Source organism: Arabidopsis thaliana, chromosome 3 (assembly GCF_000001735.4).
Source record: "Arabidopsis thaliana chromosome 3, partial sequence".
Taxonomy (NCBI): domain Eukaryota; kingdom Viridiplantae; phylum Streptophyta; class Magnoliopsida; order Brassicales; family Brassicaceae; genus Arabidopsis; species Arabidopsis thaliana.
This window is the reverse complement of record NC_003074.8, coordinates 6,153,893-6,167,547: the sequence shown is the minus strand read 5'-3', so window position 1 is coordinate 6,167,547 and position 13,655 is coordinate 6,153,893. Positions and strand designations below refer to the sequence as shown.

General features: G+C 36.3%; 3 protein-coding genes across 3 annotated transcripts, besides 1 other annotated feature; 1 reads left to right on the top strand and 2 right to left on the bottom strand.

Moving 5' to 3' along the window:
• Positions 1–32: 32 nt before the first annotated feature.
• Positions 33–2,108, bottom strand: AT3G18020 (Pentatricopeptide repeat (PPR) superfamily protein; the record flags this gene model as incomplete). Its single annotated transcript, NM_112683.2, has 1 exon — positions 33–2,108. The coding sequence occupies exon 1, from the start codon at positions 2,097–2,099 to the stop codon at positions 33–35; it is 2,067 nt and encodes a 688-aa protein (NP_188429.1). The 5' UTR covers positions 2,100–2,108.
• A 1,986-nt stretch (positions 2,109–4,094) lies between these two features.
• Positions 4,095–6,815, top strand: WOX1 (WUSCHEL related homeobox 1). The gene is made up of 4 exons (NM_112682.4): positions 4,095–4,500; positions 4,604–4,966; positions 5,096–5,157; positions 5,902–6,815. Exons 1-4 carry the CDS (start codon positions 4,365–4,367, stop codon positions 6,391–6,393), a joined length of 1,053 nt encoding a protein of 350 aa, NP_188428.3. The 5' UTR covers positions 4,095–4,364; the 3' UTR covers positions 6,394–6,815.
• Positions 6,816–9,995: 3,180 nt separating this feature from the next.
• On the bottom strand, positions 9,996–13,185 carry XPL1 (S-adenosyl-L-methionine-dependent methyltransferases superfamily protein). Its single transcript, NM_112681.3, has 12 exons — positions 12,955–13,185; positions 12,711–12,826; positions 12,391–12,528; positions 12,155–12,292; positions 11,922–12,065; positions 11,571–11,681; positions 11,337–11,478; positions 10,964–11,244; positions 10,726–10,887; positions 10,591–10,644; positions 10,425–10,499; positions 9,996–10,315 (listed from the first exon to the last, which is right to left on the bottom strand). The coding sequence occupies exons 1-12, from the start codon at positions 12,968–12,970 to the stop codon at positions 10,217–10,219; spliced, it is 1,476 nt and encodes a 491-aa protein (NP_188427.2). The 5' UTR covers positions 12,971–13,185; the 3' UTR covers positions 9,996–10,216.
• Positions 13,037–13,114: a sequence feature (AT3G18000.uORF1).
• Positions 13,186–13,655: the final 470 nt, after the last annotated feature.

Genomic DNA, 13,655 nt, shown 5'->3' with positions numbered 1-13,655 from the left:
CAAAACATGAATTTTATTGCTTTTGAAACAGTCTATCCTGAGGTTGCAGGGTTTGAAATTAACTCTCTTTCCACAGTTAGATCCATAGAATCATGTAGTTTATCGAGTATCCGCCATGTAACAGCATCAGGAGCCTGACCGTTCTTCCTCATCTCCTCCAAAATCTGGTACGCTTCTCTCTTTAACCCACTTCTGCTACACTCAGCAATCACAGTATTATAGCACACAACATTAGGGATTGCTCCAGAATCTGCCAGGTCATATAGGAAATGGCAAGCATCACTTAGATAACCAGACTGACAAAGCCCTTTCAGAAATGCTGCATACACAAACGCATCATGTCTGCCTGATGGCCATATCACATCATCCCAGAACTTCTTCGCCATATCCACCTTATTAGTCACACACAACCCGTCAATGATTATTGCATATGTAGTGCTATCCGCAGTCACACTCGCCTTTTCCAGCTGACCAAACACAGACATAGCTTCATCTCCCTTGTGGAGCTTGAACAACCCACGTATAACAGCATTGTATGCAACAACACCTGGCTTAATCTTGTTCTCCGGCATAACGCGATTCAACACATCCAGAGCTTCTTCTGCTCTTCCTTGAGCGAGCAAGCCACACATAACAGTATTTAAAGTCACAGCATCTGGTGCACAGAACTTCCCTGTCATCATATCATCAAGAACTTTCATGGCATCGTCCACCCTGCCCATCTTGCATAATCCATTAATAACTGTGTTAAGTGTATACTCATCAGGCCTGCAGTCTCCCTGAAGCATACTGACCAGTACGTTCAGGATCTCAGTCGGGTTATCCATCACGCAGAGACCGCGTAGATAAATATTATAGATTCGAGTTCTATCTGCTCCTTCTTTTCTCAACATCAGCTCTAGAACATTCCTGGCTTTACCCGTGTCCAGTTCCTTGCATAGACTCTCCATTAGGAGCTTATAAGTATACTCAGACGGAAAAAACTCAAATTCAGATCCCTCTTCTAGCAACTGATAAGCCCTCATACACCCACCATCCTTGCACAAGCCATGAATTATAGCATTGTATGACGTTCTTCTCGGTTTTAACCCTTTACTCTTCATTATATAAACAATCCTCGCTGCTCCATGGTTTCTCCTGTATCGACACAAGGAATCTATCATATGCCCGTAAGCAAATTCAACGTTCACAGACTCGCATAGTGACATGTTCTCTGCAATCTCAAAAATATCATTGAAATACCCTTCCCTGCACATAGAATCAACGAGATTCGCAAAAGCTGCTGCTTTCATTGATGTATCAGTCTCATTCTTCATGTATTCCCATAGTTCCTTCATCAGCTTCCGTCCTGTTTCAACATCTCTCATTTTCAAAAACCCACCAATAAGAACACTCAATGTGAGAGAATTAGGCCTTATGCCACACACACGCATTTCGTCGAACACTTTATGAGCAACTTCCAGTTCTCGAATCTCACAGTAACCACCGATTAAAGTTGTGAAAGTCACAACATCTGGGAGATGCCCTCTGTTTCTCATATCGAATACTAGCTTATGCGCATCGATTACTCTATAGATCGTACACAACTGATTCATCAAACGGTTGTAATTCGTCAACGATGGCACAAACTCCTTCTTGAAACCGATCAAACGGTGTATAACTCCCAACGTACTCACCGGAGATCTCGAATATAACAATCTTGCGATGATAACGTTGCAGGTTCGCTCGTCTGGGATAAAACCTGAAGCGAGGAAGAGTAAAAACCGACGGTGAGCTTCGTCAAATCGTCCGGCGTCACAAAGAGAGTGGATCACACTGCTGAGGTTAAGCGAATCAGGACGATACCCACGGAGGCAGAGTCCGTCTAGAATCCGAAGAGCTTCGTCAGGATTCCTCCGTACGGCGCAGATACTGTGTATCCGTCTTCTCCAGTAAGCTCTATCGGTTACACTGCGTCGACGATCTTCTGCTTCTATTGCATCATCTTCTCCTTCGACATCATCAGATTTCAATACGGAGGCAGATGAGAAAGAGAGGGATTTAGAGAAGAAGAAGCCATTTTCTCTGGCTCGTAGTCGCAGACGAGTGACGAAGAACATAACTTTCGTAGCAATCTCTGTTTCTCTCTTTCAAAACCGGTTTTTATACGACAAGACATTTATAGCTTGTTTGGGCCTAATCCGATTTCATTGGGCCAAAGTCTGATTTATATAAGCCCAGAGTTCTTTTTAATCAATTTTTTATATTTATTTTGTATATTAGTTAAGTTCACTCAATGTGATTATTTTTCCACCAAAATCTTTCATTTATTCTTATGAATTTACCTAATAAATAGAATATAAAAGTGTGAAAAGAAAAAAAATCATGCTTGAAAATATCTCTGTTAAAAAGAAACGTAATGATTCAGAGTGCGTGCGAAATCACGTATGATAACAAGCTTGCAACTCAGAAAAAGTACTTGACGTTTGAAGAAAGCCATAATTTTGATCATATGAAATTATGAATGATTATCGTAATTTCTTTAAAACAAAAAATAGAAAGATTGATTAAGTGATACACAATTCAGTTGTAAGCCAATCATATTTCAAAAACTATGAGATTTTATCATTTTTCAGAAAGAAAGAAAAAACATAAGATTTCATCGATTTTTCTAAAAAAAATCATATTTATTAAGTTTGAAAGATATATCACAAAATAAAAATTGAGATAATCACTTTGTTCATGTATGTCATTATATAATACCTACACCTTGAATCCATCGCTACATCTCAAACAAATGAGGGAAATATATAGTTTGATCACATAAACATGAGAACAAATAAAAAGCAAATTAGATCATTTTTTGGTACATCTTTTTCAAACTCAGGGATTAATATATTTACAATTTTTTCCAAAAAAGGGAGAAAAAACAAAAGGATTAGATTAGGGCTTGGGAAAAGACAGAAAAGGGGGATTTAAGATCCCAAAGAGAAGAAAGAAGGAAAAGGGTTTTATCTATGGAAAAGCAATTGTTTGAGAGAGACAAAAGGAGAAGAGGTTAAGAGTGTAAAGGAGACAAAGCCTATGGGGCAGTTGAGAACAAGAATAATAGTGAAAGCCACAACACACACATACATACACATATTTATTTAGGGATCTCATATTCGTCGTAAAAAGACATATTAATCTAATACTATAGGATATATAAAAAATGAATGAAAGAAACCAAAAGAAAAAAAGAATGAAAGAAAAGGAGTGATGGGGAGAGATGGGAGGAATGTCACGTCGTTATAAGCTCCTTCGCATCTCCCCATATCATTCATATCATATCCCCCCAGAATTCCACGCCCCTCCGATCCTCTCTCTCCTCTTTTACTAGTCAACCTCATCTTCCTAGCTTCAATTCTTTTATTTATCATTCCAAAATTATGTAGCTTAGTGAAATTCCATATATAGCTGATCACTGCATTTATTGAATTCGCTTAACAAATTTAAAGTGATTTGTCAATTATCATCACTGTACTTTATTACGTGTTCAGGGTAGGTGTATAGTTTTATCACCGTGCTTTAGCTAGGGTATAAAATTTTGTGACATATATTTGGTTGGGACGAAAGTTAATTTTTTAAAAATCTATTTATATGTCAGTTTCTATGTATAGTGGTTAAAAGTACTTACATCATCCGCAGAGTAATCACGTTTTGATTAGCATTCTAGTGGTACACATTGTACATGAAAGCTTTTATCATGCAATCTAAGCTTAATGTCTATGAATCTACATGTTTTTTTTAGTTAAATGAATCTACATGTTACATTAATCGTATTGTGCAAACAAACATTCCATAGCTTCCTACAAATGTATGATATGATAAAATTTCATCATGGGAAAGTACTATATATATAGGTCGTTTACTAATCAAGGATTATATAATGTTATGTTTCTTTTCTATACAAACATATTTATGATTTTGCAGGACGGTTGAGAATTTTTAAAGTGAATGGAATAAAAGGAAATAAAATAAAATAAACTTTTCTATTCATATGTAGAATGTTAATATTCTGTATTTAGAAATAAATAAAAGGATGTGTTAAATTGTCTACATATACACACACACACATATGTGCTTACAAAACCACCCCATTTGCATGCTCCCATTCTCACATTCACATACAAAGATATCTCTCAACTTTATCACTCTTCTCCAAACCCATAAGCCAAAATAGCCAAAACTACTTTCTACCATTTGTCTATTACTCCTTCAACCATATCATTCACATCTCCTCAGTTTCGATAAAACAAACAAAGCCCTAATATTTTTACTTGCTATATCGCTGTCTCTCTCCCTTCTCCTCTATAAACATACATATAAATTAAGTACACACCAAAATGTGGACGATGGGTTACAACGAAGGAGGCGCAGATTCCTTCAACGGAGGAAGAAAGCTTCGTCCTCTCATCCCACGTCTCACTTCTTGCCCCACCGCCGCCGTAAACACCAACTCCGACCACCGCTTTAATATGGGTATCTCTTTCTCTCTCTCTCGTCAATTTTTGGTGAAACTTTCCAGTCTCTCTTTCCCTTGTTTCTAATGCTCATTTTCTTGCTTTGGTTACGATTTTCACAGCAGTGGTGACGATGACGGCGGAGCAGAACAAGAGGGAGCTGATGATGCTAAACTCAGAACCTCAACATCCACCGGTAATGGTGAGCTCACGGTGGAATCCGACACCAGATCAGTTAAGGGTTCTTGAAGAGCTTTACCGACAAGGAACTAGAACTCCTTCTGCCGACCACATCCAACAAATCACCGCACAGCTACGACGGTACGGGAAGATAGAAGGCAAAAACGTTTTCTATTGGTTCCAAAACCACAAAGCCCGAGAACGCCAGAAACGACGGCGACAAATGGAAACTGGCCACGAAGAAACGGTCCTTTCAACAGCAAGTCTTGTCTCAAACCACGGATTCGACAAGAAAGATCCTCCAGGTAAGGGACCATAACAGAACTTGGGGATTAACATTCAAACAATAAAAGTCTTTTTGGATTAGAATGTCTTTTTGGGTTGATTTCATTTCAAAATTGACGGTTTGAAAATTCATGTCTGGAATTTTGCAGGTTACAAGGTTGAACAGGTCAAGAACTGGATATGTTCGGTCGGATGCGACACGCAACCAGAGGTATATATCTCTATTTATACATATATTTGTTTCTAAATTGATATTATTTTATGATATGTATTATGTATATATGTTGCTCATATTCTGTGTTTATAATGGTCTTGGGGTTTCTATTACATGAAAGGGAGTGTAATTAAGGATTGAGGGTTTACATATATAATTAGCATATGATTACAAATAGAATCTGCTAGCTAAGAATAAGTGAATTCCTTTTTGGAAGTTTGGGTAAGTTATTGAAAGAAAAAAACAAAAGGCAGAGAGATGAGGCGGTGGAAAAGACCAAGAAGTTAATTTATGGGGAACTTCAAAATAAGTATTTTTGTAGCATATGCAAAAATACGTATATTCTTAGCATATAATTATGGTTTTATTTTGTTTGAATATTAGTAGTATCTTTTTAAAAAGATTATTGAATTCATCCAAAAAGCTGCAGAGACTTTCCTTTCTGTCGGCACAGCTGCTACGTACGATCGATCCTTTAGCTCTGTGTCTTCTTGTTTTTGCTGAATTTCCATAAATTAATGTGCTTTTTCACTCCAAACACATGCTTGAAAAGACCCTTTTGACCCTGGTCTTTAACGGTCTCATTCTTCTTCACCCCTGTCCCTATCTGGAATTTTGTTTTAAGCATAAAGTTTGTCGCTTTGCCAAATTTTGACTTATTTGTTACCAATTTTTACATTTTCCGATGCTAATTTGACTAATTTCAACACATCTTGAATGTTCTTTCTTTTGCATAATTAGAAACCTTCCCGTGATTATCATCTGGAGGAGCCAGCGAATATACGGGTGGAGCACAATGCTCGTTGTGGAGGAGACGAGAGACGAAGCTTTTTAGGGATAAACACCACGTGGCAGATGATGCAGTTGCCACCTAGTTTCTACTCTTCTTCACATCATCATCATCAACGTAACCTCATTCTCAATTCACCTACTGTTTCCTCCAACATGTCCAACAGCAACAATGCTGTCTCTGCTTCTAAAGATACGGTCACGGTTTCACCTGTATTTCTACGTACGAGAGAAGCAACGAACACAGAGACTTGTCATCGAAATGGTGATGATAATAAAGATCAAGAACAACATGAAGATTGCTCCAACGGTGAATTGGATCATCAAGAACAGACACTTGAGCTGTTTCCACTGAGAAAAGAAGGGTTTTGTAGCGATGGTGAGAAAGACAAGAACATTAGTGGCATTCACTGTTTCTATGAGTTTCTGCCATTGAAGAACTAAACCTAATTGAAGTCTTTCAAGAAAAACAGCTTTTTGTTATTAGATGATTAGTTTAATTATTCAACCGAGTTAGGGAGAGTGAAAAAGGATAATTAGGGTTTTGTCTAGGAGTAAGGGCAGGCGTGTCTTTATGGTGTTGATGTTAACATTTCATAAGGGTTTGCCTTAAAATGCACTTTGGACCACTTTCTTTAATTGTTAAAAATGAACCAAACAAATTTAAAAAGGAAAAGAATAGAAAGACATGTGATTTTCCCAATAGTTTTTTCATTTGTGTGGATGTGGTGACTTAGGGTTTAGATCATGAAACTTGCTTGATTTGGTTGGTGAATGAAGCTATTTGGTGCTTTGGTGATGGGATAATCTGTTACGAGAATGGGAACTCGTTATTACTCTACATCTTTCCTTTAATTTCATGCGTTATTTCTAAAGAATATCTACACACACATGCATGATCTATATATATATATATGTGTGTGTGTGTATGTATGTGGGGATCTGTTTCTATGAGTTATAAATGCGCGAGAGACAAAAAGAATTGGGTTGATGTTGAAATGACTAAGAGAGTGGGAAAATATTATTGGTTTGGCACTTGTTTTGTTTTTCTCTTCACTAGCATACGAACAATATGCCTTTACATTTGCTATTATATATACAGTATATTCCTCAAAATTGAATGACTATTCGGGTCATGGTTCTACTTCTACCTATAGTAAGAGATAATTTTATATTTTTTAAGAATGAGAGTTTAAAACATATTATTCAATTAATATTTATTTAAACAAAAATTTCCCATAAAACACTAGCTAAATTTTCATTCATCTATGTCTTACGTACGAATTTTAACATTTTGACAAATTTTAAACTAAATTGAAAGCTTCGATAAGCTTGGTTTTTGATGAAAGCATGAAAGGAATTAGATCACAAGATGTATGATTAACGAATGAGGAAGAAAGCCTAGCCACCATAAATTTCAAATGGGGAAAATGACAAGATATATATGAGGGTGGGAAGGTGAGAAAAGGAAAGAAGAGTGACTTTTAGAGTAGAGAAGAGACAAGACAAAAGAAAAGAAAAATAACTGAATAGCTTATTCATAGAAGAAGCCCCGACACTTTCCTTTCTTTTCCCAAAGATTCATTCATTCTTTTATGTCTCTTTGTACGATTCAGTGAGACCCTTTTCTTTATTAATAGTTTTAGGAGAAAGATCGTGGGTAATTTTATTTGTTTGTACTGCTTATTTTGATACATTATCATTCCCTATCTATTCCTCTCTTTGTATTTGCTTTATTTCTTTTTCATGATGATTGTGTGTTTGTGATTCTTGCGAGCATGGAAGTAAGCAAAAACATCACTTTAATAAATTTTATACGAAAAAAGTAAAAAGCAAGAAGAGAAAATATTAATGGGTAAGCGTACAGTCAACAGATTACCACACGAACGATCCTATGAACTATAAACAATAGATATTGTTGTTAGGAAATAAAGAAACATGAATCTTCTCGTGAATTGTAACGAAGATTAATTGTAAAGTCTAATCGTACGGTAATAATCTTTTGGTTATTTATTTCCCTGGATCATGATTTTTTTTATGTCTGCTCCGGCCTTTGATTCATCGTAGTATATCATCAGTGACGTGTGATACTACTATGTAATAATACTATATGTACTATAAGATTTAGTCACTACAAATAAGAATTCATATATCACGTGACGATTAGTGAAATTGTGATATACTGATATATGTATCATGTTTGGCAAACGTGGAATCTTAATCACAATAAAACATATAGTAGAGGATGATTTGAATAATCCTGCATGAATATGATCGGTAATTTCAAGATGATTAATTCACATGATCATATTATATATATATATATATATATATATGATGTATTTTGTCCATTTTCATGATCCATCCATGTAAAGTTCTTTTGTTTGTCTTGTTAAAAAACAAAACCATTTATAGTTTTATATTCGTGTTTGATGTTTTGATTAAGGGCTTTATATATAAGAGTATATAGATACGTGCGTGGCAGTAATCATGCACATGATGGTTTTCTCCGTGGGTAATTCGTATTTGTCCCTAGCTACAGAAACCTCTAGCTGTATAGCTAAAGTCTAATACAAGAAACTCACAGAAAAATCCATCAATAAATCTCATTCAAACTTATGAGTTAAATATAAGTACATGGTATATATATTGTTAACTAAAATAGACCCAATTTTTATACTATTATATTTAGATTTAGTCATGTAGCACATAATATATCATTAGTATAAAAAATGTAACTAAAATTTACATTAAAAAAAGGAAAGATCGTGGAATAGTGCTAATAAATTGATAATTTGAACACTGTTAATAACCCCAGCGGTGGAACAGACAAATTAAACAACGAAGAGAGAGAGAAGAGAATGTGACAAGACTGGAGGAGGGGTGTGTCTGTGAGGGACAAAATGGTGACAGTCATGAGGTGGACCATTGGTTGGCTGTGACTCACCCGCTTCTCTCTGCAATTTCCTTATTTTGGTTTTAAATGCTTTCATGTGATTCATTCTCTTCTACCATCTCTCTCTCTCTCTCTCTCTCTCTTTGCGAAAGAACCAAGTAATCAAATATATGATTAAAGCCTATTTTCAAGCTTTCTATATTGTATAATTGTCAGTGATCTCTCTTATCATGAGGTCATCATAATCAAACATTACAATATATATGTCACATGTGTACGTATATATATACATGTCGACAAAATAATATACAACACATACACATTAACACTACGTACTACTATATTTACAGTATTCTGACAATGTAAGACTGCATCAAATTCTCTCTGTGTATATATATATTATTTTAATTAGCTAGCTACTGAGGGACGTAGCTATTATGGTCTATAGATTTGTGGTTTCTTTCTAAAATCTACGAAAATGTAACAATATGTCGTTTTTTTTGTTAAGCGTTGGGAGATTTCAAATGGTAAGAAAAAGGGTGGATAGATATTGCAAATAAATTGACTGAGAGAGATTGGAATTGACACTGTTGAATACAGAAATAGAACAGTAGGTGGTGTGTTAGGAGAGGGTACGTAGGGTTGGGTCAAAACCTAAATAGGAGGAGTCTGACGAATCTAGTCTTTTGAAGGTGTGTGATTTCAAGGCTTTTCTTTCTTTACCTCCATCCACACACTATGTTGCACAGTCCTATGCCCTATTCGGTACCCTATGGAATGTTTTTTTTTTTATAAAGAAAATTGAATTATTTTTTGACTACTCCAGGTCTCTCCTACAATGAAACATTTCTCATTTATGCAGTATATTGATAGGTGTGAAAAAAAATCCGCAATATAAGTCAAGAAATATGCAGTATTAACAGATAAGGGCAGGCTTTGGGGCCTAGAAGCCCAAAACAGGGGTCTCATTTTAGATAGAGAGAGAATTTGGTAAACCGCTGAATCAAACACAATCCCAAATCAAGGATATATATGCCTGGTTTGGTTTAAGTTGAACTATATCCAAAAATGGTAGCCAAATTTCCATTTGACAAATCCGGTTCTACCAAACACACTGTAACTGAAGTCTAACTGCAAAAATAAACCAAGTAGCATAACACAAATGCATTTAGAAAATTCTTCAAATCAAAGAGTATAAACTAAGACCAAACATAATTCGGTTTACATATCACATAAGGGAAACAAGATTTAACACCACTCAACAAGTCCACATAACACACTACAGGCATATATCATCACCTAGCGGAAATGACATTTTTATTGAACAAACAAAGAAAGAAGAAAACATAGAAGTAGTAGATTTCGATTTGCTTAATTCTTGTTGGCGATGAAAAGTCCCCATTTCTGCTCATCCGATGCACACCTCTCCAGCTTTGACTTCCATCCTCCAACAATGTCATCGTAATCCTCCTGCGTTTATTCAAGTTTGTGAGATACATCGAAACTTCGAAAAGAGACAGCTTCAGATTAATGTAAACAACATAAAGATTTGATTTCTTTGACATTGAAAGACACTTACTTTGGAGAAGTCGGAGATGAATTTTTCCTTTTCTTTCTCCACCCTGTCTAATTCACGTTTCAGGACTTGCATAAACTGTAAATACAAAACAATAACAAAAAGAAACTCTGTTAAAAGGACTCTAGTCCTTGGTTTCAATATTGTTGTATATATGAGATTCATTTACCTGATCAGTACGGTCCTCTGCGATCACATCAGTGAAGCCAGCGTCTTTTAGCATCTACATTTAGGATCAGTGTTGAAGGGATTAGAGAAATGGGTTTGAGAATAGAAAAAAATATCTTTGACAAACAAGACAAACCTGTCCATAAGCTTGAACGTCATGGAGATCATATCCTCTCTGTTTGATGTACTCTGAAAACTCAGCAGATGGAGTTTTGGGGCTTCTACAGTAGTCGCTGATGAGAACTTTACCTCCCGGTTTAAGCCATTTGAAGAAAGTCCTAAACAAGGCTGGTTTGTCCTGAAGAAAAGAGAGAATGAGTAAGCATTCACAATTATAAACTTCCAAGAGAGAACTATGAGATCATGTTGAGTACTTGGATGTGCAGAATAGTGTCACGGCTGTAAATGACATCAAACGAATTATCTGGGTAGTGTTTTGTGGTGCAATCAGCAACCTCAAACTCAACCGAGCAGCTGAGTCCAATAGCACGTTCCAATGCGAAAGAGATCATGTTGACAGAAAGATCGATACCAACAACGTGAACATCAAACTTCTCAGCCATGTAGAAGTCACCTCCACCAATGCCACACCCAACATCTAAGACTTTCTGTCCTGGTTTCAGATTCATTTTCTCCACAAATTCTTTGGTTGTCTCTGAATCAAGAAACACGACAGAACACACATAAGTACTGCTAAATGAAGACACAGAACATCACAACACAAGCGAAATCGAATTGAGCTTTTACCAAGTCCACCAGTGCTCACAAACCCTTGGCCAAAGACACGCTCATAGCGTAGGATTCCACTGGATTTGTATTGGACATTGTCCAAGAAACGTTGGAAGCCTCTGTCATTTTCTGAGCTGACCTTCTGCCATATCCAACAAATCTGCATCCCATAAAACAAAGAATGATACCCATGATTAAGATCTAATTACAATAGGAAACTAGACAATCTTGATAGGCAGAGTTTTGGTTTGCCTGATTCTGATTCTTCTTGTTCTTGACATAAGCTCCAATGCACTTGCATCCGATCATAGAGAGCTCAAATGAATTTCCAGCAGCATCCCGAGTCTGACACTCTTGAAAGACCTTCATTGTTTCACCATCGATCTTAATCAACTTAAGTTCTCAATAATTTGTTAAGGCAGATTTGGAAACTACTAACTACATATTTGTTGACCAATACAGTAAATCGAAATCCACTGAAACTTTCATAAGTCTCGACATATTCTTAAGCATAGGCATTCTAACTAGTGTTCTTCCACTAAATGGTTGAAATTCTAGTCCTGAAAATGTAAATTTTTAATTGGATTTAAAAGAAGTAGGAACCTTGGAATAGAAACGGGGTTCACGGTAGTGAGTGGGGTTGGATTTCCGCTTACTGTCCCCTGATTGGTGGAAGCAAGATTCACGGAAGAAAATGTATCCTCCAACCTTGATCCAACCGACCATCCTTTCTGCCAAAAGCTCCACCTGCATCCAAACAAAACCGTTAAAAAATTAATTGGTTCCTCATTACAAAAGATTATTTTTGTCTTGGACAAGAGATCATATTATTATACCTCTTTGTCAGAAAGATACATGAGCAGCCAGTTGGAGAAAATCAAGTCAAGAGATCCATCAGTGATCTTGAGGTCAGGGGATGTAACATCAGCACACATAAACTTGACATTCTTGTAATGCCCATTGATACTTTCATTCTACAAGAAAGAAGAAATTTAACATTCAGTTCAAGATTACAAATCATGTGCAATGAAGCGAAATAACATCGACTCAGAAGGTGAATAAAGTAGTAAACCTTCTTGATAACGTTATCAATGAAGTCAAGAGCAATGAGTTCACCAGCCTTTTGAGCTAATTCACCAGTGAAACGACCAATACCAGCTCCAAGTTCCAACACTGATTTGCCTTCATATGGAGGGAGCAAAGAGAGTACCTGAAGAATTATAAATCAACTCATCAAAAACCAAAATTCAACAGTCCTGATTCAAGAAACCACTAGACCATCTAAATAAAAAAAACATTCAAATCAAAACAGTGTGTATCATCCAAACAAGAGCTAATTCTCTAAAATCATTCACTGATTCAAATGTCTTATATAAAAAATGTCAGGGGTACCTCAGGACGTTCTTCCTTGTCGAGATCAGAAGCTCTCGAGTCAAGCATCATAGCTTCAACAGTCAGATCAGCGGAATGCTCTATCCAGTAATTCTTCTGAATATCACGCTCTTCTTCTACTCACCCCAAAAATAACAAAAAACAAATCAAATCAATTTCACAGTCTCTTCTCTTTCCATAAATCTCCAATTTCTATTAATATAAGCAATCAACGATAATCGAAGCATATGATCGGTGATCTCACCGTACGATGCAGCCATTTCGGAAATGTCGTTTGTCGGGAAAAAACGAAGAAGAAGATCTGCCAAGAGAGGGGAGAGAGTAATTCAGTGGCCTTCGACGGCGAGTCTGGATCTAGAGAAGCTTCGTGATCTGCGGTTGACGGATCGTCCTCTCTGCTGCATCAATTCGCACAACGTCGAATCGGGGAAATGTAATTCAGATAAGGTTTCAGATCTGAGAGCGAAAAGAGTGTGAGAGTGTGATGTTGCCTGCGCGCCCTTTTTTATAGGTGGAAAACGGTGGCGTTACCTTCGACTTCGGCCTTTTTTACAGACTGTAAAATCAAATCAGTCGGTAATTAAACAAATATCTCCATTTTTTTTGTTTTGGTCAAAACCGGTAATAATAATAAGCGTATTTTAGTTAATGTTGTGCTGTCACTCATTTTAAGTTATGGTTTATATATATTTTTAACTACATTTGCAATTGCATTTATATGCAATATATATGTTGACAGATTTTATTCTACAAATAAATCGTTGTTTTGGTAAAAAAATGTTGACTACTTTGGGGAGTTGGTGGAAGAGGAATCTCTAGATCGCTCATTGGGGAACGAGATTTGGGTCCCTTGGGATCTATCAAACTTTATACATAATTTAGAATATATCTCAATACTATCATACTACAGTCGAATCTTTTACTTTATTAAATAGAGAAAAATAT

What these genes read in the sequence shown, in the direction of transcription:
- WOX1 (NM_112682.4), top strand. Translation starts at nt 4,365, where the DNA reads ATGTGGACGATGGGTTACAACGAAGGAGGCGCAGATTCCTTCAACGGA. An exon ending in CGACAAGAAAGATCCTCCAG is followed by an intron (nt 4,967 to 5,095) that starts GTAAGGGACCAT and finishes GGAATTTTGCAG; the next exon opens with GTTACAAGGTTGAACAGGTC. An exon ending in GATGCGACACGCAACCAGAG is followed by an intron (nt 5,158 to 5,901) that starts GTATATATCTCT and finishes TTGCATAATTAG; the next exon opens with AAACCTTCCCGTGATTATCA.
- XPL1 (NM_112681.3), bottom strand. An exon ending in ACACTATTCTGCACATCCAA is followed by an intron (nt 10,888 to 10,963) that starts GTACTCAACATG and finishes TCTTTTCTTCAG; the next exon opens with GACAAACCAGCCTTGTTTAG. An exon ending in CAGAGGACCGTACTGATCAG is followed by an intron (nt 10,500 to 10,590) that starts GTAAATGAATCT and finishes TTGTATTTACAG; the next exon opens with TTTATGCAAGTCCTGAAACG.